Source organism: Achroia grisella, unplaced genomic scaffold (genome assembly GCF_030625045.1).
Source record: "Achroia grisella isolate CSIRO2021 unplaced genomic scaffold, CSIRO_AGI_Agris_v1 utg821, whole genome shotgun sequence".
NCBI lineage: Eukaryota > Metazoa > Arthropoda > Insecta > Lepidoptera > Pyralidae > Achroia > Achroia grisella.
The window spans coordinates 343,758-367,955 of NW_026713035.1; the positions used below are offsets into that span (position 1 = coordinate 343,758).

The 24,198-nt window shown below is 30.7% G+C and overlaps 1 protein-coding gene across 6 annotated transcripts in view; it reads left to right on the forward strand.

The window, feature by feature from the left end:
* LOC131851931 (protein held out wings) overlaps positions 1-5,199 on the forward strand; it is a 78,100-nt gene extending 72,901 nt beyond the window's left edge. For 4 of the 6 annotated variants that reach the window (XM_059202481.1, XM_059202484.1, XM_059202485.1 and 1 more), the window contains exons 7-8: positions 1,815-1,932; positions 4,419-5,199. In XM_059202481.1, coding sequence (XP_059058464.1) covers positions 1,815-1,891 — 77 coding nt within the window. In that variant the 3' untranslated portion in view covers positions 1,892-1,932; positions 4,419-5,199. Of the gene's footprint in view, positions 1-18; positions 2,210-4,418 lie in introns of those variants that run through there. The other 2 variants (XM_059202487.1, XM_059202483.1) reach the window with 2 other exon arrangements.
* The last annotated feature ends 18,999 nt before the right edge of the window (positions 5,200-24,198 follow it).

Below are 24,198 nucleotides of genomic sequence, written 5' to 3' on the forward strand. Positions count from 1 at the left end.
TTTTGATGGGGTTTGCAGCGTCGAGATATCTACTCGCTGGCTTTTGACAATGGCCGCAATACCATCAGCCGACATTAAGATACGACCGGCAACATCACGCACCGTATCGTTCTACGCATCACTATTACCGTCCTTGATTTAATAAGCTTCTCGAATTCACAGGACGTATATTATACAGTCATAATAAACGCCATCAAATAATATTAGATTAAGATTTATTGTTTTAAGTACGAATAGTTTAATGGAACGATCATTTTGTACCTACAATATTTTTGTCTATATTTTTACGACCATTGTTTTTTTTCTATAACTGTTTGTACAGTTTTATACAAAGTATATTTTGTTTTTAAATAGTAATCAAAAATATTTATTATTATTTGCAGTTTTACGATTTATTTATTTTTACATTTTATATTATTTATTGGAAGTTCTATATCATCGTTGCCTCGTATTAGGGTTGATGGCAGTTATTGCATAATTGTTTTATAAATAGAAAATAATTTTAGCGTAATCTAATTGAAACTGCCAACATAACTCTTTAAGTTACCGAGTTTCTTATACAAAGACAAAGTTTATATAATTATACTTTATATATTTATTCATCTACATCATTACATACTTTTTCTATGGTGATAGCTCTATAGAGTCCATTGTCTATTGTAGTTCTTGTGATAGCCCTTGCTTGTAACACAACTAATCTATTAACTTTTTAGTAACTGTACATCACAAAGTTACATAATATACCGTTTAGCGTTTTCACGAACAATTTGTTCACCATATTGCATGTGGTTTTTATACTATTTCTATTTCCAATGTTTATAATATTTTTATGTGAATAACAGTTCATATTCTCGTATTAACAAACAGAATCTCTGAATGTTGAAGTGGTTTGCATACATAATTCAGCGATTACAAGCAAAAGGGACCAAATACGATTTGAACATTACAAAGGAACAACACATTCATATTTTAACTTTTTAACAACACTTACAAAATTAATAATAAACAATATACACACAACATAATGATCAAATATATGGAACATTCTAGGCGGTTATAATGTTTATGTATTGTAACAATGACATTTGTTGTCGTAAACTCATTACTGTGTTATTGTTACAATTACTTATTACATAATTTATTAATTTATTAGCCATATTATTATATTTATAAACATACCATAGGTTAAGTATTATTATTATCTTAAAAAGATTTTTAGCTAGGTTAGGAAAGAGTGAGCTTTATGAAAATATATTATACATCCGTATATTATTGTGTAGGTTTATTAAACCACAGTTGACACTGTAGAGTCATTTTATTTAAAATGAAATTAAAGCCAGACATTACCTGTACCTTACCGGGTTTACCCGAGGTTAAATGTTTTATTTTGTTATTATTTCCAAAGCAATAAAATAGGTAATCTTTAGGCGTAAGCGTTATAATAGAGGTTAGTGTTGCTGCCAAAATGCATGCGATCTTTTAAATTTTATTGTAGTATTAGATTGGTTCGATTTCAGTAGTATTTTTGGCAGGAACAGACAAATAGGTGTTTGCGTTTGTTAATTGTACTACACAGTTTATAAGAACTCGTCAATATTGAGATTAAATTTCTTTCCAGCATTTAAGCGGAATATAGTCACCCAAGGCCAAGAATTTATTATGGCTTGTATTTTTCAGCTTTAATATTAAATGGAATTTGCCAGTAACACACATATATAGTAATTTTTTTTTGGTACTTGGGTGTGCATCAGTGTTAATTGAAGGTTTAAATTGTTCTGTTAAGGCACAGATGTTAAATATATATATGCCGTTAGGTGTGGTGAGGAGGACGGGCCGGCTCACGCAAGTGCGGGAGCACCCTTACCAGCGCACTGCCTTGCCGGCCCCTTAATACCCGCCATAACGCTCTCACGCCGCCATTTTGTTTACAAGGTGAGAAGCGCGCGCGCACGCATGTTATTATGATGAATACGTTTGCTTGCATTGTAGATTTGATTGGTGTTGTACCCACCAAAACTCGGAACTTCCATTAGAATAGAATCTCATTATTGGAGTATTTTTTCAATGAGTTGTTAAGGTGGAACAAGATGGAAGTTCTGCGTTCTTTTACATCACAATTTATAAAAGTATTCAAAGTCATGCGATTTATTTTTCTAGCAATCATATTCGTCAAGAATGCGTGGGTGCCTCTGCTTTATTATCACTGTGTCTTTATACCTATTTGTATTTATTTAATTGTGTACTTATTAGTTAGGTCTGTATCGAGTAGTAAGTATGAGTATAAGACGTATTATGTCTATAGCTACTTCATACCGCAATAGAAGTGACACTGCATAATTTGAAAACTGTGATTTTATATTTCTTTTATAGATATTTAGATCTGTTACATGTTGTGATCCAAGGCATAATTAAAATCAGCCATTGTTCTCAAATATTTTTAATGTAATGAGTAATCACAACATGTGCCTTGGAACAGTCATTATGTTATTTCGTGTATCATATATAAATTATACACATTTGAGGGAAGAAGGATTGAAGTTCTATGTCCTTTCAAGAGTTTGAAATATTCAGTACCTTTAAAAGAGTATTCACATTGTTTATAAAAGTGTAATACCTTTTATTAAACTTTCTTTTATTATTAGTATATATTTTGTCACTTTCTTTCAACAGCATCTCGAAAGAATGAAACAAAATATATAAAAATAGCTGCATTAGTTTAAATAAGGTGTTTGACATTTTCATAAATAAGGGAATATATCGCTTAAGCTTAGGAATTTATTCTGCCAAATAGAATCCACGAAGGTGCTACACTTGGGTTGTGAAATCCTTCTTTCCGGTCTCTCGCCCAGTATTAGTCAAATGGATGGGCATTTTCAGAATTCGTGCCATCATCAATCCAGTATTAAAACAAGATGCTCTTCCTTTGACTTAACGTTTTCATTATCACAACATTTTTCTTAGTCAATGTAAGATTTTTTTATATGAAATTTTTAATATTAGTTGTTTCTATTTTGCCTTAGGTATTAAATACTTTCTTATTTGAAGGTTTAAATGTTAAGTTAAAATAATTTGCACTTGTGTCCTTGTGGATCGAATATGGCATACAAATGCCTTCTACGTACTTTCACGCTTTTTATATCAAATGAATTAGATCAGAGTATTAATTATACGTATGGTAATTTTATAAATTGAATATGACGGTAATGTTTATAAAATATTGTTACAATTGTTGATTGTAAATAAATGCATTTTCAGAAGATATACTTGCAATAAATTTGTCTGAAATTATGATTTATGTATTTTTTTTTAATTTGAGACTCGCGAAATGTGTATGTTATGATCGATATTGATAAGTCAATAAAGTTGATGACGTGCGGTCAGTTGTAGCCTCACACGACTAACATTGCAACTCCACAAGGCCAAGTTCCCGTTTGTTTACATAATAATAATAATAATTTATTAAGTGCACTATCATAACTGCTATTGTCACAACTTGCAGATTATCTGTAACTATATATTTATATTATATGAGTCACTAACATGCAAATATGTAATGATATAAAATATGTTATCACAACTAATTAACAATCTTAAAAGAATGCTACCATGTACAGATTTATTATTAAAATTTATAGCAATGTGTCGAATAACTTACATACTTGCATCTGGGTGCTATGGTTATACATAAGTGATAAAATTTATTATGCTTGACTGTCGAGTAATGTTTGATGCATCCATATTTATTATCCTAAATGTCTCAAGCATTGCTCTATTGGGAACTATTGGGCATTTAATCCTATGTAGATTATCATTATCATACTAAATTTTTTTAACATGTTTCAACCATTAACTACGTAAACTAATAAAGTAAGTACCCGTTATAATAAATAATTATATTAACTGGGCCACAAACAGAAACAGAACATTATGTCGCGGCGCGAATGCCTGATAGACTCCCCCTTAATATTTGTTTTATCAGATTTCTGTTATATAAGAACCGTACACTAGTTATATCAATCCGAGTTAACGGTTTATCGCTTTTGTTGAATAGCTCTGCATGTCGTGCCGGTCCTGTTAATTAATTTTATCCAAATAGCCCCGAAAACTTCGTTAGTTTCATAGATCATGACTTCGCGAACGATCCATTTCTTACAAATATTTCAAAATATCCATTGCAACCGGGCCTTCGTCTTTAAACTATTGTTATTCTATCTTTTGAGTTCAATATATATTGCGCCAAACTCAGGCGATTCCTAACCGTGTCAACCTAGTTAGCTGTAGCTTCACCCAATCGGTATACGGCACTCACGGCATCAACGAAGCGTTAACCGTCTCGCGATTGGGGCACTCGTGTCGGTCCATGACATTTTGATCGATACTAACATTCTGTTTTTCTCTCTTCTCGTTAACCCGGCTAGGTGAGTGCTAACGGCGCCGAGGAGTCCCTCGAACTAACAGGAGTCGCGGCCGGCCGCCCCACGTCCCGGCCTCATGTCGCCGCGTAACATAATCATCGGAACATCGAACACCATGTAGCTATAACTGTTGGGCCTTTCACGTTAACAATTACTATGTATTATAATAGTCTAACTATTAACATTTATATGCCTGTTATGTTTATAACATGATGAACTTTATTAACATTCTATTTTATATGGCACACGCCATCGACTATATTTACTATTGTAATTTTTGTTGTCGCTTCACCGTGTTGTTGTTACGCACGAATGTTATTAGGATCCCCTATTTTTAGCGGTGCTAAATATGTCCTCAATTTAAGAATTATATCATAATGAACTTGAGCATATTTTACTTTACGAAATATGATGAATCTTTTTATTTATTATTTTCATATTTAGCGCCGCAATTCTTTTATTTGTTTGATTTTTTGTGTCAAAATTTTCATCTAATTAATTAATAAAGGCGTCATTCAAGAATTGACGCATTTTACCGAAGCCAGAGTCGGTAGAAAAACTTGCTCTTTATTTCTGAAACTGGCAGTGATTAGGCTTCATAATGGATATATTCTATATCTTCAATATGTGAAATTACAATTGCACAAAATAAAGTGAGAGGTATGAGTTCCGTACAAACTACAAAATTATGAGCTCCGCTGTTTGAAGAATTTTTGAAAGGAAAACAGGATGGCGGCTTTGTAAGCCAGTGTTCAAGTAAGTACCTACCATCATGTTCAAAACAGCTTCAAGGATACTGTTCAGAAATAAATTTCTCACATTGGACTGATATTAGTCTTTTATAGATATCTACGTATTGTGTAGATTGTTCTTCATACACTTATTGACCTAACATTTTTATATTTGGCACAAATTTGTTTAACATTAAAACCAAAGACTACTTATTATATTATTATATTTTGGGAGTTAATAATTCCAAATAAAATTTATGACAGTCTTCCTCAAACGATTCAGTTTAGTATTTGGTCAATGGGTGTATGAATTACCATATCATTTTTTAGAAATATATTTATAGCAATTATTATATTTCATATATTTAGTATTTATAGATAAAAATTGAATAATTGTGCATCGCAAGTGCCTTATTAATGTACAATGTTCGTGTTTGGTACTATAGAATCTGTTAAAATGCTTATTAATAATTAAGTTAGAAGAGATTAAATTATTGTTAACTTTGCTACATAATTTACTTATATAGATGGTCGAGAAATATTAGAATGTAAGTGATTTTGTTCAAATTATTTTCGGAAACAAGCACAGAGTGATTAAAAAGAACATCTGAATTAAGCGCTGTGTCAAAATTAAATCTCTGAGAATCTCTGACTTGTTACACATAAAGTCTCATAAATTTTATTACAGAAATTTCTCAATTCAATCTCAAATAATTATACTGTGAAAAAACAGTTTATTATATATTGTAGCGCTAATTTAACCCTTAAGTGTTATGTATATAGCTTATACATTTAGTAGAGCAAAAGCAATACTATATTTGAATGTCTACATAAAATTCTAGTGCAATAGAAATGTTATTACTGATTAATATTTTATTATAAATAATTTCAAATTTAAATGTACTGAGAAAAATATTTTTATACTGGTGGCTACCTTAAATGCAAAAGGTGTGGGCTTATGTTATAAATGAAAAATATCTTTTACACGAATAGAGATCTGATATTGAGATTATTATAATCTAGATGAAAGGTTAATCACGCACGTTATATCCTTTGTAGAAATCTATCATTTATTGCATATTATTATTAAAATGAAATATATTTAGGATATAGTTTAAAGCAAATATTTAATTTAATACTAAATTTATATTATGCATTTAGGTGCTTTTTGGTATAAAGAGAATCTAAAAATCGAAAATAAATTTATGTCTATATTATAACAGTAAAATCTTTTGGTTAACTTCGGTCTATAGTTACATTATAATATACCGTTACATCATGTATTTAAGTAATCATGGCCATTATTATTACTTACAAATTAATATTGTCTATTTAAACTTTACATCTGTAAAATGTTGTTAATACTCCGTCCACGATTATAGCTATCATAAATAAGTACTTAAATTGTTGGTCTCTTACTGACGCATAGATAATTGCATTTGATCCGAGTTTCGAATAGTCGTGTTGACGATCCAACCCATGATGATATACATACATCAATAAGTTAGCACATGCAAATGTGTAAGCAATAAAAAAAGTGACACGTTTTACAATTCTGTGTCATCCTTGACAATGTTACTCATATTTAATTCTCTTTTTATATTTCTATGTAATTTTTTACTTGTTACATCAGAGAAATTGTAGTCAGGCAAATGAAATCAAAATTATATTAATCTTAGAAGAATAAGGAATAATTTATTTATAATGGATATTTTGTTTCAAGGGTTCACTACCATATTTCGCAGCACTGTCTCACCATACTTAATTTATGATTATTTATTGAATAGTTATTCAATCACCTTAAATTAGGTATTAAATGTTCTATTTATTTTATATGGTTTTAATAATTGATTGGACTCTTTTTTTATTGGTATATATAAAGTAGTAATTTCAGCTAGAAAAAGCAAGAGTTTACGACTGTACAACAAAAATAAACCAAATATATGTGAATGTATGAGTTAGCAAAATTTTCCCAATATTAATAAATTAATATGAATATGAATAAATATTATTATGTGGAATAAAGAAATTGGTAGAGTCGACAGAATATTCTAATTATGTTATTTAAACGTCGTTTATTAATAAAAATGGTGTGTCAAAAAATATTATTTAAATTTTTTTTTTAATAATTTATTACTTTTCTTTCATATTACTTAAAGGGATATTTTTTGGAAACATTTATATTTTAACAATTTTATTTTAATTTTGACACAAATGTTTATTCTTGTCCCAAATATGGTTCAGAAACTATTTCAAATATTAGTAACAATAAATTATTAGGAGGTTTTACATAAGGGTTCCTTTTGTTGTACGTTGTTTCTTCTTGATGTTATCTTGCTCACAGTAAACCGATTCCGCTGTAAACTTCTCGATACCTAAGTATCTATTATTTCCTAAAGGTCCCATTAACGAATCGGATTTAAGGTTTTCATAATATATAGGCAAAAGTATGGATAACAAAGACAGGGCAGGGCATATTAATTCTAAATTTTGATCATAAGAAAAGAGTTAGTGTCGTTGTCGTCTTAGTGAACCCTAACTAAATACCAACTTGGATTATTATAGTATACTTAAGTATCTACTAATATTTCGGCAATAATATTCGTAAAGCTTTGACTTTTACTCTGTGGTATAAGTTATAATTGACTACATTTATCTTAAATCTGAAGTCTGATGTAACAGCAGTATGGGTGATTACTACAGCACGATAACAAAATCTATATGATATACGCATATCCAGATAATTTACTTAAAATTATATTTTACACTGTAGGTTCTGTTTCATAAAACTTCTCTGCTTATATCGTGATTTATTTAAATTGTTTTCTGAAAAATGTACAAATAAATCGAAGTGTGTAGAATCAAATGCCATAGAAGTTTCAAACGTATAAATGAACATAATACAATATTATTCATACTATGTATAATGTGTGATTAAATCAATGAAATGTACAAAAATATGTAACGGTCTGCGAATAATTAGTAATATCGTTGTGTTTCATAGCATCAACATTATTTTTGTTTCTTGAAACATGTTTTGTGCCATCAGCAGGCAGGCATCTTGTTTTTTTATTAATATTAACTTGTACTTATTTTGTTAGTCTACATTTCGGCAGTTTGCTAATCGAGTGCCGTAAAAATACTTTGTAAATATTTATGTTTTTTTTCAATAAAGTATTATAATGAAACAGATTCATAAAAATGTTTTCCAAAAACACAAATAGAGAATACTTTATAGTTAAGTGAGATTGTGCATATGTCTGTTTTGATGTGTGTTCTAAGATTGATTTGGTATTAGTAAATATGTTCGAAAATTACATTATTTTTTTATTGGTTTTACATCCCATTACATACTTAAACGACTCTATAATACCTAATAATTATGGCCGTCCTTGTATGATCGATTGTAGTATGTTGAGGAGACAAATTGAACTTTAGCTTGAATTATGAAGAAAATTAAAAAGAAATTAAGGAAATGAGTAAAATAGTATCCATTGTCGTAAATAGGGTATAGGGCATAGGGTAAATTGAAACTAAAATATTATAGACATAAAAAATGGCAATAAAATAAATTTTATAACGTCATATATAAGAAATATCATAGACTAAATGTCATCTTTATTCATGATTATTTCATGTTAGGTACCCGACCTTTAGTCCGAACCCGACTGAATAAAAAATATGATAATACGGGTACAAATTAGGATAAGATTGCTGTTAAAAGTGATGCAAGTGCATCGAATAATTAACATTGTATTCGATGATAACCTTTTTATTATAGGTGTAGTATGTAGTGCTGATTTCTTCTGTTCAAACTTGAACACAAAATTAACAGCAAGTTATCGTTCTTTTTAACCTTGAACACAAAACAACAGCAAGTCCATAGTAGTAATAGAGTTTAAAGAACGACCTCTGTCTGTATCGAGATAACGTTTCTCTACATTACCTCATATACGTTTTAGTAAGTTTTCCAAGTTGCAACTAAAAGCAAAGGCAACGAGTCAATGTCTTGCTCTTTGATACGTTAGTCAGAACAGCACAGCATAGATGGCGCTACCATGTCACAAATGAATACGTGGGAATCGTCTAATCAAATATCTATGATTTTCATTAAAATGTAAGTATACCTGCTGTCAGTATTGTGACAAACTATATTTTGCTATTGATGAATGTGGAAAGCTTATTCCGCCTCCGTTTATAGTAAATGGCAATGGTAGGCTAGTGGGACACCAATGACAGATGATAGAACAATAATAAATATTGGAAAACTATAGGTTAAACCTACCACCCATAACACCATGGTTTCCAGGGTGACTTGTATATAAACCTTTTGCTCCGTTTGATGCAGAAAGGGACCTACAGGGTCTTCTTTACCCAGGGGTTCAAGGGGAGCAGCCGCACTCGGGCGCCTGTTCTTAGCGGCGTGCGCGGGGTTCAAGTGCTAGAAATCAGGTTTTATTAACATCTAAACTAATTTTTTTTGGAAATTACAGTTTTACAACAAATAAATGATGAAAATATTTATTTACTACTGCAGGCACGGGCTTATCACCTACACCCCGGCGCTGAATATGCTTAAGACGGTACTGCATACCTACATAACACAACTTTATTTTATTTACGAGATAATGTAAAAACCTACTTGATAAAGAAAGCACAAATAGGTATATCAGTGTCGAGACAGAAAATTTTAAATAAACACTTTTACAACTGCTCCAGCCGCATGGTGGTACTATAAGATTTGCCTAGTGCTTAGTTAAATCATCACCATATGACGAGATATCTGTGTTGATAACCCGCTATCAAATTAAGTGATAAAGTTACTCATTTAGACCATAACTATCTATCAAAACGTATCTATTAAATTTTTACAAGAGAAGTTTTAAAGTTAATATTGCAATAGTCGAACAAACTATGCTTCTGATATAAAACGTCATGAATAGATAGATAAGTTGTTTATTTGATTACTATCTACAAATCGCACACAATTACACTTCTATACATCCGGAACTGATTGAACCCGGAACATTGAATTTCAGATCCAACCTATTTGAGGTAGGTACATTAAAAGATTAAACAGACAAAAAGAGCATTAAAAATTATTACTGCCCATTTGCTGCGGTGAGTTAGGTAGGAAGTGTTTAATAAGATAATACTTTGAATATAAATCGTAGTACATTTTTCTTATATTACCTATGAATCTAATTTGAAATTTAACAATAAATTAAAAAAAAAAAAATAATTACTTTTTCGCCAGATTGTAACAACTACCTACAAAAATCTCTGGAATACCCATTATTTCATTTTGTGATAAGTGTTTGTTTTAAAACTGTAAATTGTTTCGAATCAGATTATACTTACAACACGAACATAACAAATAAGTAGATATTTAACTGTTACAATAAAATTAAGATACAGTTTTTGTAGGTATGTATTGTATTACAACTTCCTTTATTACATGTTTATATACTCAATACAATGCAAATATACATATAATATATAAACTCAAGACAATAGATGCAAAGTAACACCATGAAAACTGCCGCCTGCTTATTCCCACGGAAACAAGCCAGTAAAACCCCAATGCGTGATACTATAACTTATTTCTGTAGCCATAATGTTCATTATTGAACAAACGGCTATTACTCAGCCCGGATAGGAGTTAAACGTAGTCACCCTGGGAACGGACATGCGACCAAACGGATTTAAAATTCCATTTCCTAGCATTGCGAAAAGTTCAAATTGCTTCTAGCTATATTAATAGCTTCCCAGTTGTCGTTAGGTTATATTCTACATACCGGTGCAAATATAAAATTATATAGTGAAATATAAAAGTGTAATAAAAGAAACAGGTACACTTATAGTGCTTATAGCTAGTTGTTGATGTTCTTATTGACGCGTGTATTAGGCAGTATGTAGGTACAGGTGGTAGTTATGATATTCTATGAATTTCAGTAAGTATGCAAGGTACAAGGATGAAGCATATCCTATATCCTTATTAATTGATTATTGTTAGAAAAATTAGTGCACTAGTAATTGTGATGAACGTATTTCACTTGCCCATTTCACTAAGTGCCGACCTAGTCGTTTTGAATTCAATATGGTAGGAAGTCAATTTAACGCCAATTCTCGGATTATTTTTATTTATTATAAACTCTCGAACCTTTCGGATTGTTCTTACCTACCATAAATTATTACCTATACTAGATAGACGATGAGGTAACTACAAATTGAGAACTCTAAGTTTCGACTAAAAGTTCCGTCGTTTTCTACTATTAGGTAAATTCATTTACTTCGGTCAGTATTGGGCACTAACATTAGCGGTTCTACCGAAATACAGAATTTTAACGAATCACAGCAAAGCTCGGTCAGGTATCCTGTGAGTGTCTACCAAAATTGAGATTTATAGTTTCGTTATAAGCCCCAGGTAGAGTTTTATCGTCGCCAATGACGATGATTTATTATCTTGAGCTATTAACGTTATAAATAAAAACGTCCCAATTATGCATCATTTAGAGGAACTCATGCATATAAATCAATGTAATCGTCGGCAAGCTATCGCGTTAATAACAGAGTATGGTACCGACACGAGTCTAGCGACACTGAGTACTCCATTCATATGCATCCAATCAACGCTACAACGGTGCATTGAAAAATTGTTGACGTTCTTAGATATTAAATGTATTGTAATTTACGAAAATAGCTTTTTAGACAAGTGACGCATGTATAAAGTAGAATTGGCTATTGAATATTTTTATCATTAACCCCCTATAATAAATCTATCAACTATAAACTGTGTATGTAGGTACATTTATATTTATATAAAATTTTTTTTATTGTTATGTTATTATTTTAACTTTATAATCTCAATTTTAGTTGCCTTTATAGTTGCCTGTAGTGATCTCGAATTTAACACTTAATATGTTCTTATTAGTAAAAAAAGCCTGGCAGTGGCTGAATGTGTGCGTGGAGTATAGCCCTGGTTTACTTATAAATGATAAATATTTTTTAAATCATTAATAAGTAAGTATTTCAGATTGGGATGAGCGCATCTTATATATACATAATATCTATAGATACTAATATTTCTTTTCTAGTATGACTGGGAAATTCTGTTGCGTCGGTATTAATATTTGAATTTATTAAAATGAAAGTTTGTTACCTAATATTATGAAACATTGTTTTAACCTTGTAATAACCTAGTATGCTTTTTGAAATTTCTAGAAACCATTTCATTCAATTTATACAGATTTTTATACGAATGATGTTCTAAATATTGGTACATAGTTATTACGTGATATTTTCGCCAATTCCAAACACATTATAACAATGATTTTGACGTCATCATTAGAATTTACAAAAAAAAAAAAAATAGATGTGGTCAAACCTTTACAATATATATGTATTTGATTGTTTCTGGTGTGCAATTGCGGTTGTGCACGACGCACGGTGAGTGCAGGGGAGACGTCTAGGGTTTGGTGCGGGTAGGGGCAGTTGGTCGTAAAATTGCAACAACCTGGGGGAGATATCTCAAGACGGCCGTGCATTCTTATTGAGACAGCATAAGCAATATCTGCACATAATACACATTTTTTTCTGTAGAATATTTAGTATACAGAAGTACACATTTCTTAGGTTAAAGAAAGAAGGTAAGTATCTTAGAATACTAACTCACTGCAATTAAAAACTATTTCATTCTCTAAAATGAAAGTTACTTCTAGCTAGTAGTCATAGAATATATTTTCTTTATTATTGTTTTCAACGTTTTACCATTGAGGTATTTAGATGTGTAATAAAGTCAAATTATATGTAATGGTATCATTACATAGTATAAAACAAAATCGGTGTCGCTGTATGTCCCTATGTATGCTTAAATCTTTAAAATTACGCAAACGGATTTTGAAGCGGTTTATTTAATAGACAGATTCAAGAGGAAGTTTATATGTATATTACATGTACCTACACCCGTACGAAGCCGGGGTGGGTAGCTAGTATTACATATGACATTCTATATTTGTAATTTACAACTAAACTATAAGATTATTGTGAAAGTTGTAAATATACTGTGTCGTCAAGGAATCAACTCGGACTTATAACAGTCAAGGGTGCCAGCATCGCGGGGTTGTAAAACTACTACCCCTAGGTCGCAGGGTTATACGGCGATATTTATTTCTGCTCCTGTTCTTATTTTTGGACTTCCTTGCTTTTCAATGTCTTAAATTGTAATAGAGTTAAATTATTGCACATTCTAACATTTCCTAGTTTTAGCGTTTTTTACTATTTGTGATTTTTATAGAGAAATAAAAAAAAACAGTTTTCGAATCTACTTAAATACGCTGGGCTTAGGTTTGCTGGTTTGCATGGTTCGTTTGTTAGATTGTTTTAATAATTTACGGACTAGATAATGATAGAAGACCGTATGTCTTTTAGCACTTTCAACACAAAGACTAAGTAAGGAGGAGGTGGTTGGGGGAGTGAATTTGTCACGATGGGATAACTGACTAATATTCATCCTTTATTGCTGCCAAGCCAGTGTATACCATTAGCGCAGGCATGTGTCGGTAAGATCCATGTTTACGCCTGTAAGAAGGTACACCTAGGTATAGTATTTTGCCCTCGTCTATCTCTATATATTGTCTGTCACATCTACATCAAGTACTTTTCGATCTATTAACGTAACAGGATTTATAGTAAACTAGAAGTTTCCTTGTTCAAATTATTGTCACCACTAAAATATTGATCTGTGTCTAAATTATAAACTTCTATTATATTTTGATTGTATTTTAAACTCCTCAATATAAAATTTTGGTACTTCTTACTTTACCTACCTTCCAAAATTCAATTGGTATAATTTAATAAAGAGTTTTTAGCTGAGAAATATAACAATTTGTGTACTAAAACACAGATTAGACACTTTCTGCTGATATTTAATTGCCAGACCAACAAAAATAATAATTAATAAAGCAGGGAGTGATGCCATGCAGTCTAATTTCCCTCTTTGCTGGCTTGATTAATGCTATTTCGAGTTTTTGTGCTTCTATTTCAATGAAAAATTTCCCCGGAGGCTCTGTTCGCAATTTACAGTGAACCGGAATTACAGTTAATTGGCTCTTCCGGGGAATATTTTTAATTGGATGTTTAGTAGATATCATTATACATATAGGCTTATGCTAAGTTTGATCTATTTCTTAACAATAACTATCTGTTCTCGGGCTAGAATTAGTATACGATCTGTTTTTCTACAAAATTTTAATAAAATCTATGCAATTGAATAACAATTTCTAAATCATTTAAACATCCAGATGTATCTTTAAACCCTTTTACATTATTGATATTAATGGCAATGATTATAGATTTAAGAATTTAATCAACTGTTTCTGAATTCCATAATAATAAATTAATGATATTTCCATAATCAAGATATTATTGTAATAAATCTCATAAATGATGCTATTCTAAAATATGAAAAATAAAATTAATAGCTAGTACCTACTTACCTACATATGCGGTCTGTGTGGATTACTCCGCAAAAATAATCATTTTTGCAATAAAGCTTTCCGTTATGTAAAATACACAGTAATTATCTTTTTTTTTTACTTTTTCGATATTAATAGCAAGGTATTAAAATTAATATGACGCGTAATTTTGAGTATCAAACATAAATAGATCGCTTTCCTATTGAATGTAAACATGAAAAACATTTTCGTGTTCTAAATAGTAGACATAAATTAATATGCTACTGACATTCGCCGCTCCATTTCACGCCCGTGTTCCTTTTTTCTAACACGGGCATTAAAATAAATGTAATAGCTTCTAATATTCTCACCTCGGCGGATCAAATGTCCCGAAATTTCTATTCCCATACATGTAATTATGGATGTGTCACTTTAAATTAGAAACGCCTTTGATTTCTGTCTTAGCTGTCAGTCACCTTGTCCTGTGTGTTTTTATTACTCATTTTTTATTTACGTTATGAGATAGACAATAACAGTTATGTGACCCCTTGACTTCTAAGACTAATACACATATTACATAGATACTGAGGGACACAGTCGAAATGGGTTAGTACCTACTATAATCACGTCCATCGTTAACTTAAGAATTGGTCAGAATTCGTAAGTTCATATAATTAAAAAGCAATATAGCTTATATGAAGTATGAACCTGTGTAATAGTCTACAGATATATATTTTTCTATAGCGTGCAGATACTAGGGTCGACGCACTCTATTACATATTTTTATTATTAATATTTAAGATATAAGAATTATAATTACTATTTATTAGATAAGAATTTTATCGTCCATCCACAATATGTATAAATAACTCCTATAAACTAAATCCAAGTCAAATAAGAAACTAACATCATCTCGAGAAGGGAAAAAGTGTGAAAATGTTTCAGCGAATACGCTCGTTAGAATGATTTATGTCGTACCACAAAACAAGATGCTTTATAAATGTACTTACGCTCGTATATTTTGGTGGTCAAGGAAAATATGGTGCCTTTATTCTCATAGATATACGAGATAAAACAACAGTGAGAGATATACATATAGTATATATAAGACATTTTAACAGACACTTTATTTTTTGGCCATTTTCCAAATAATGCTCTCGTTTATGAAAATATGTTTGACCTAGTTTTTGGTTATATTGACTTACTTTGGTTATATCTTACTTTATTAAATTAAGTTAAAAAAACTGACTTTAGTGAGATATGTAAATAAAATTGTAACCATGTTTGTAATTTACAGCAAAAATAAATTCAGGATTATCGCTACCAGTTACCTATACCAGAATAATTTAATATCCTATCTCTGCTGTTGCCACAAATAGCTACTTTTAGTCATGTAAAAGCATTGAAGTACTAATTTCGGTTTACTTTTTAAATTGCGCTATTATCCATAGTTTGTAATTTACTTTGATATTATTCTATTTTGGTAGTATGTATATACATTATAGTTATATTGCAGATCCTCTGTAGGATCAGAAATTTTAATCATTTTTACATTTATCCTATAAAGTCAACTAATATTGGATTGATACATGTGCACATGTGTAAATCTAATAGATATTGCGTAACTCTTTCAGAATAGCACACAAAGATTAAAAAAAACACTAAGGAAAGAAAGTCTAAAGAATTGTATTATATTTTGCTATTTCTCGTAGCACAGTTTAAATATAGATTCAGCTAAAATGGCACTATAAATAAAAGTAAAATAGAAATGACACCCCGACCATTACAGCTAAACATCTTCTCAGCGGGAATCCTTTTCAGTCAGTCAGTTTCAGTGAGTTATAATTCTGTTTAACATTTGGCAGTCGTTTGAATGTACGACGCGGCAGTTGCTAGAAAACTTTCCCTTGTGAGAAACCTTCGTCAAGTTACTGCAAACATTTCGTGAATCTACTTCCAAAGCACCTATATCATAAATTATTATGATGTACTTATTTCACAAATAGGTATAAGTATTTATTATTAATTTAAATAAATCCATCTTTAATGTGTTATTAATCGTAAAAATTATATAAAAATAGTGTAAGTGTTACTACATAGGATACTCCATATACCTAAATGTTATATAATTATTTGATTCCCATAGTTAATATGGATTTGTAGGTGTTGGTTACTGTTTCTCTAAATAAGAGTCCAGAGAGTTCGCACTTCATTATTCGACGTATACATATAGAATACACGTCTCCAATTCCAATCCATCTGTAGCATAACAAGTATATTCCAAAACACTATAAAAAGAGGACCCCAAAGTTCCGAAACTGCCGTCTTATGTTATGTCGGTGTTGTTACACGCGATCCCTGCAATACTAACACCATCAGTGTCGTATCGATGCATCAAAGGGTGAAAACTGAGAGTTAAGTATCCAGAAGATTTTCAATAAGAACGAAATAGTATATATATAAACGTATGTTTGTCTCTAAACATCATAGTATATTTTATAACATCGTAATATCTCTTTTGTTGTTCATTCATAGAATGCTTATTGATTTAATATTTTAAGTACTATGAATTCGTGATATTTGGTATTTTACATTCAAAGAAAAACTCAAAAATATAAAGTTCTACAACATTTGTTTAAATTTGCTTTATGCAACTTTCTTTTTAAATCTGCGGAATAGGCGGAAAGATCAAACAGATACTTGAGTGCTTATATGAAATAAAAAACAATCTGTCTTTCTAAAACTTAGATGTCGGTTTTATTGATAACAGACATCTGTGTAAAAACAACCTTCCGAGTAAATAGACTGAAGCACCTACACACTTCCCTTCCCATTCGGTTGTAACTATTTTATGACTTGCAACCCAAAGCTGATGTTTGCAGTCTCGGGGAATCCCTATGGTTGTAAAATTGCTTCTGTGTTGTTTTATTGATGTACTTAGGTATTTTTTTTTTTATAGATGATAATGGGATGGTGTTCCCGCCTGCGCTAATGGTTTACGCTGGCGGGGCACCAGTGGAGAATGATAAGATGAGCATGTGGTCAGGTCAGTTAGCCCATCGTGACAAATTCACCAGGAATTTATCACGATGGTTTCCAGGGGGAACCGCGTGGAGGTCAACCTGACATGGTACATTGATAGTAATGGGTCCATGAGTCCACATTACTAACAATCCCCTTCCCCCCTGTACTTAGGTATTAAGGTCCCTTGACGGACCTGCCTTATATAGATTGAGTCATATATCAAGGTACAACAATTAATAGTTGACTAGCTGACTTGGGAAAACGTTGTTGTAAGTCTGTATTTCTAATATTGAGGTTAATAAAAACTAATGTGGTCATTGTGTGTTATGGCACAACTTAAAATATTGGACCAAATTAGTTAAAGTAAACACTAAGTCCAAAAAACACTAAAAAAACTATAAAAATTTAATTAATTTAGGAGTTAGTTTATATAAGAGTGTTTATTTTGATTTTTTTTTGTGGCCGTAGTTCAACGGATGAAATACATTTTTTTACAAAAAAATACAATTTGTATTGAATTTCCTTTTACCATATTTGAAAAACTATCACTTTGAAAAAGTACTTGCCAAAAACTCGCAGATCAGATTAAATACAATTCTAGATATATGTATTAAAATAATTGTAACCAAATATATTAACTAACTTATCTTACCTTGTATTTAATAAAAAAAATAAAAAGAAGTTGACCTCATCTTATTTTTTATTTGTAATATAATAAAGTAATTACTTCGACTACGCCCTGCAGTGTAAGGCGAAAGCGTAGAACCCTATCGCGGTGTGTAATCAAACATCTATCAGTGAATCCCAGGGCAGAGCCGGTATGGCTTAGTGGCGAAACAAACGAGCAAATTAGTCTCTCACTCTCGACAGATCCTGATTGATGGATGGAACCCGCAGTCTTACGCAATTAGCTTCTCAACAAAATCCAATAGGGACGCTGTATCAACAATTTAGGCACGATTAAAACTTGGCGTGAACCACAATAGATAACTTTGGTACGGAATATTTTGTTTATATTGTCACCCAAAATCGAGTGAGGAATAATTGTTTGAATTATATTCGATTCATTTATATTAATATAGTGATACATATCTATTAGATAATATCTAGTATACAGAATCTTTCATTTATGAAGAAATATAGTGTAAGAATCTAATACTGGGAGATGCTTTAGCAGAGATGCAACATACGACAACCGTGTATTTTCATTTCAGAGGACTGAGATGTAATGTTTCTTATTCTAAAATTTTACTACCTAATCTCAACCTAATGCAGACAATTTTTTACAGTCTACCTCGGTAAAATCTTAACCGATTTGTCTGAATGACATGTGATATATTATAAACATAGTAGGTATTCGTTTGATTCGTACATATCGAACATATACTATCTGTAGTCAGAATATCTATTTACGAGTATGTCCAAATATTTAATTGAAATCCATCAAAACTGATTGATTAAAAAACTTCTACACATATTATAATTTTGCATGATGATAATAGATATATGTATTTGGTGTTGAGGGAATATAGAATACACATTCGCTGGAAACAAACACACTAACACTAACAGCCTTGGAAGTTAGAATATTTTGAGGATGGAATTAGCATGTTACATTACTGAACAGTAATAAAATATATCATTACGTGGAAAAGAAATGTGCAAGTCCAATCTTGAAGTTCGGTGCAATCACGGCTAGAACCATCGTCTACGTTCGAAGTCAGTGGAATGTCTTAAGCGTTTAGGAATTTCCAATAATGCTCATCATCCTACTGAGCGTTGTGCTCCTTCGATGCAAAATATACATAGATGCTTCTTATGTCAATGTCTTAAGATACAGTTTCCATGTTAAAAATGTTTGGAATCTAGAAAACTGTAAAGTTGTAAAGAAACTGGCGGAGCCATAAAGGTAAATTCGAAAGAGTTTCTAGTTCCCAAAGTATTATTCTTTTCTATATTACTCTACGAAGGCCAGATTAAATTGAGAGTAGTAAAACGAAATTGCTTTAAAAATAGAGATTCTTTACCTTAACATTGTTACTATTGGAAGTAGATTTTATTTAATTGCCGAAGATATGTAGTATATACATAATGTTTATGAATTGTAGACATAAAATACTTTCATAAGATATGTACGGTCATATAATATATTTATATGACCGTACATATCTATATAGGAAAGAACGTATTCATGTCTAAAGATTATAAGATGGACTACCAAATATGAATATCTACTTACCAAATTTCATTATAATTCTTCTAGTTGTTTTCGCGTGAAAGATTAACAAATATCCATTCTTACAATACGCCTTTATAATATTAATAGGATATAAATAGTAAAAAGTTTATATTTCCTAACATAAGCGTAAATGCTTAAGCTAATTCAGGCGGGTCGATAGAGTATCTTTATTAATGCTTTATGCTTATAACCCTGTCTTGTAATTTTGTTTGTGTTACACATATTTTTTGTGAAGATGCTACTAAGGGGTGATTGTATTGAAGGGGAGTCATTAACCTACTTCCTATGTGGATATTTTTAGTCCAGTCACAGTCTGTTGTTAAGTCCATGCTATCAAAGTTCATTCAACTTAGATTGTGGTATTTGTATTAAATCCGTTATTATGATTTTCACTTTCTTATTTAAGTAAAGTGCTATTTGATCTTGACTTACTTCTGATTTGACTTGAATTCTAAGTATTCTCTACTTAGAATTATGTAGGTATTTACTCGGGAAATTATCCTATCATCACACAAACTTTTAATTTATGAGATAAAAGGTCTTGTGATCTATTTTGTGTTGATAATAAATGATCATACAGTTTTATACATATTTTGAAATTTTTTTAGTATATCGATTTATATTTTATTGATTCATCTAAAACAACATAAGTAATAGAGAATGTAAAACAGAAATTGATAAGGTGAAGTTATAACTACACGACTACGTCGAAAATACGTGCACGTAATAATTGATTGTATCCAATTTTTCCGTATTATTTTAATCAAAAATGGATTAAAGGCACCCACACTACACCTACACACTATCTCTCTGGTTCATTTGGATTATTAATAGTGCATGTACCTATTTATTGAATAACTATTTGGAAATTTTAAATAACTCACATAGTTTTAAGTATGTGCTAGATTTTAATATACGATTTTAGAGATCTTATTGGTAGATATATTTATTCTGACTATCTGTTTGCTGTAATTATAATATAATTTTTAACACTAACATACTAATAACTAGGTGTTATATATTAGAAGGATGAAGTTGCTTATAAATAACATAATAAAGAACACAAAACGTTTTGTGTAGACCTATATTTAGAAATTGTGTTGTTAAGATTAGCCTTTTTATATGCCATAACACTTTCTCCAATGCTTTCATAATAGTTGATATAATATTCATAAAGGAAAAGTATTTTGGTGGTTTCCTGGTTCGGTGGTCGCTCTGTTACAAGAACAAACTAGGAAAGTAGAAACTCGCATAAAACAAAGTGCCAGTTATTACATTAATAACGGAGGGCTTGCAAAAACCCTACCCTTTTTGTTTATCCTATGGGACTGTGCAACTTCCGGTTCCTTTGATGAAACAGTAGCATCTCTAAAACACATCCATATTTATTACAGACATAAGCGGGTGAATAACATAATTATGAGATTAGGCAAAGCTATTTGAATATTTAGTATAAAAGGTAACACTGCGTAGATATATATTATATGTGTTGCGTATGTGTATAATAATAATATAATTAAATTAAATTAATTTTCTAATTAATATATTATTTTTATTACCTTTTAAGTAAATAAACAACTTACATCACTGTGCAATCAAGTGCAAACAGCGCACCCAAATTTTAAACAAATAAAAGACAGTTTGATTACTCAATTGATTTGATCGATAAATGACTTCCTCATCTGCATTGCATGCCCTCATTTCTGTATGGTCGTACGCGATATGTAAATTTAATCACTTTTCTCATACTTACTTAGTACTTACTTACTAGTCTATATTTCACAAACCCATGACAATTTCCGAACAAAAAAGAATCCTCTATAAATCTATGTTACCCCATATTCTTTGGTCTGACCACAAGTGGCCTCTCTGATTTATTATACCTCTCTCCACAAAAACTACGTATCACATAGTAAGCATCTGTATTTCCCTTTTTCACTTTGTTTTAATATCACCTAAGATATATCTGTACCTACTGATTTATGAGGAGGATATATTGAATATTTTTTTGTCATGAAACGTAATAAAAATCTTTTTAAATAAATAATATGAAATGGAACTGACATTCGCATAGATTAATGTGAGATAGAATGCGATCCATCCACCATTTCGGTACCTATATGGCTTTGTTTTCAGAGACTGACAGGCGTGAAATTAAATTGTAGAGGAAATTTCTTCACCAGGATGTTGAAAACGAATTGACATGAAATAACAAAAGTTAAATTTGATTTTGATATTTAAAATACTGTTAGAATGAAAATGACATGTATCTTGTAGTTTTGTTTATTTGTATTTCCTTTCTTCTCCGTTCTTTATAAAATAATTACATATATATGTAGAGGTACGACAATAAAAGATTTCAATTAATTTGTACACATACTTATTACCGTTACAAATTTATCTTTAATACATTATATACATTTTAAAAGGAACTAAAATTTTATTTTTTATTTAAAATTTTTTAGTTTGTATATTCGTCGTGTCTATTTATGTACACACTGCGATTGCGATTTGGTTGCAATAGGCAAATGTATGAAACAGATATAATTAGTTTATAAATATTGTACAACTTTTCCATGTGTATGTATTATATAGGTATATTTTCAATTAATTTGCAACAGTAACACTTACATCGAATTGCAGACAATCAAAGCACCAGCACCATATCAATTTTCCTGAGGTCATGCCCTAGTAATTTTTGACAAGATGTCTCAGCAGGAGCAGTTCTAAAACCAAGGCAAACTATTCAAGAGGTAAATATGGAAGGACGAATATTTAGACGACATAGTTAGACACTAAAGAGGTCAAGTATTAATGGAATTACTACTGCCATAACCCACTCATGGGCTTTTTACTTCATACATTTTGGGGAGATATCTGCCTCAAGTAATATTGTAGCACTTTTTTTAGATCTCCAGTTTCTAACCACCACCTGTCTTCGTTTCTCATCTGGCTCGAATTAACTAATTGAATACAATACATATGGGATTACCAAGAGACCTGAAGATCTGATTAGAGTCTTTTAGGGAGCTAACATTCAAGAGTATTATACAGATATATTACCAAATCCTTTTGGTTAATCCAAAAGGATTTGGTAATATTTACCTTCCATTGACTGCTCTGAACAGAGGGTTGGATCAGATTTCGTTTGTGACAAATAAGGCAGGTTGACATCTGGATATTATGGATCTGTATCTTCAGGCATTCTTAATTGTCACGCATTGCCAGAAGCTATCCTAAGAGTGACCTGCATTACACACATTGCAGAAACCGGGTTTCCTCAAGAATAATGCGGGAAAAAATTGAATACAGACTGTTATGGACAGAGAATAGAGAAGGATTTTCCCAATGGGGGAACATACCACATAATAAGAAAAATAAATAAATTAACTGAACATATTATAAACAAAACATTTTACAAAACATTATTATATTAATGCGGAATGAAAAGCTATAATAAATAAAAAAATCTATTATAAATTTGCGGCCTGTGTCGTATTTGTTTTGATATATTGTTTACGTAATCAATTACATAATATAACTATAAAAATGATAGGTTAGTAATCTCGTAATATTTACATATCATTCGCTATGACCGAATAAACCAAACTTACATATTAAAGACTCAACTCCTACATTGTGGATTTTAAATCAATTTCAATATTTACTTACGTAACGAAGGCATATTTAATTCATCATTGAAAAAGGGTCCAATATCTTAAAAGTCATATGTAAAGTGTTGTTTATAGACATTCTTATATAATAGCTTGTTTTACGTTACCCACTTACATGTTAATGAAGATGATTATAATTTTATTGCAACAGTAATAAAAACGAACTGCGAAATGAACAGTAACATTTTTAAAGGACATGGTTGTCATTTTTTATTTCATAGCTCATTTCTTAAACATTGTAACACTTATTTAAAACCTTAATTTATATAACTGTAGGTATTGTACTATTAATTTTAGTTAATGTTCATTTACGCGAGAAATTTTTATTAATTCTATTCAGATTGTGTACATCAATTTAGTGACACTGCTTATGTGCAACGTGATTGCTTAGTACTTATGTTATTATATTTTGTAATATTATGTCATGTTTACATTATGAAACTAGAGGTTTACACCATTTGTTATATCGTAAAATTTGTTGTATACTACCGTAATTTCATAACGTAATTAGGACCTATAACTATATATAAGAAAACTGTTTAATAAGAATACACAAGTAACAATATGCTACAGTCTGTAGCTTAATGACGGTCTACTACTTCAGTAGTAATAAGAGATGAAAAAACTTGTTTTATAATAGGATTAAATAAGCTTCGTACA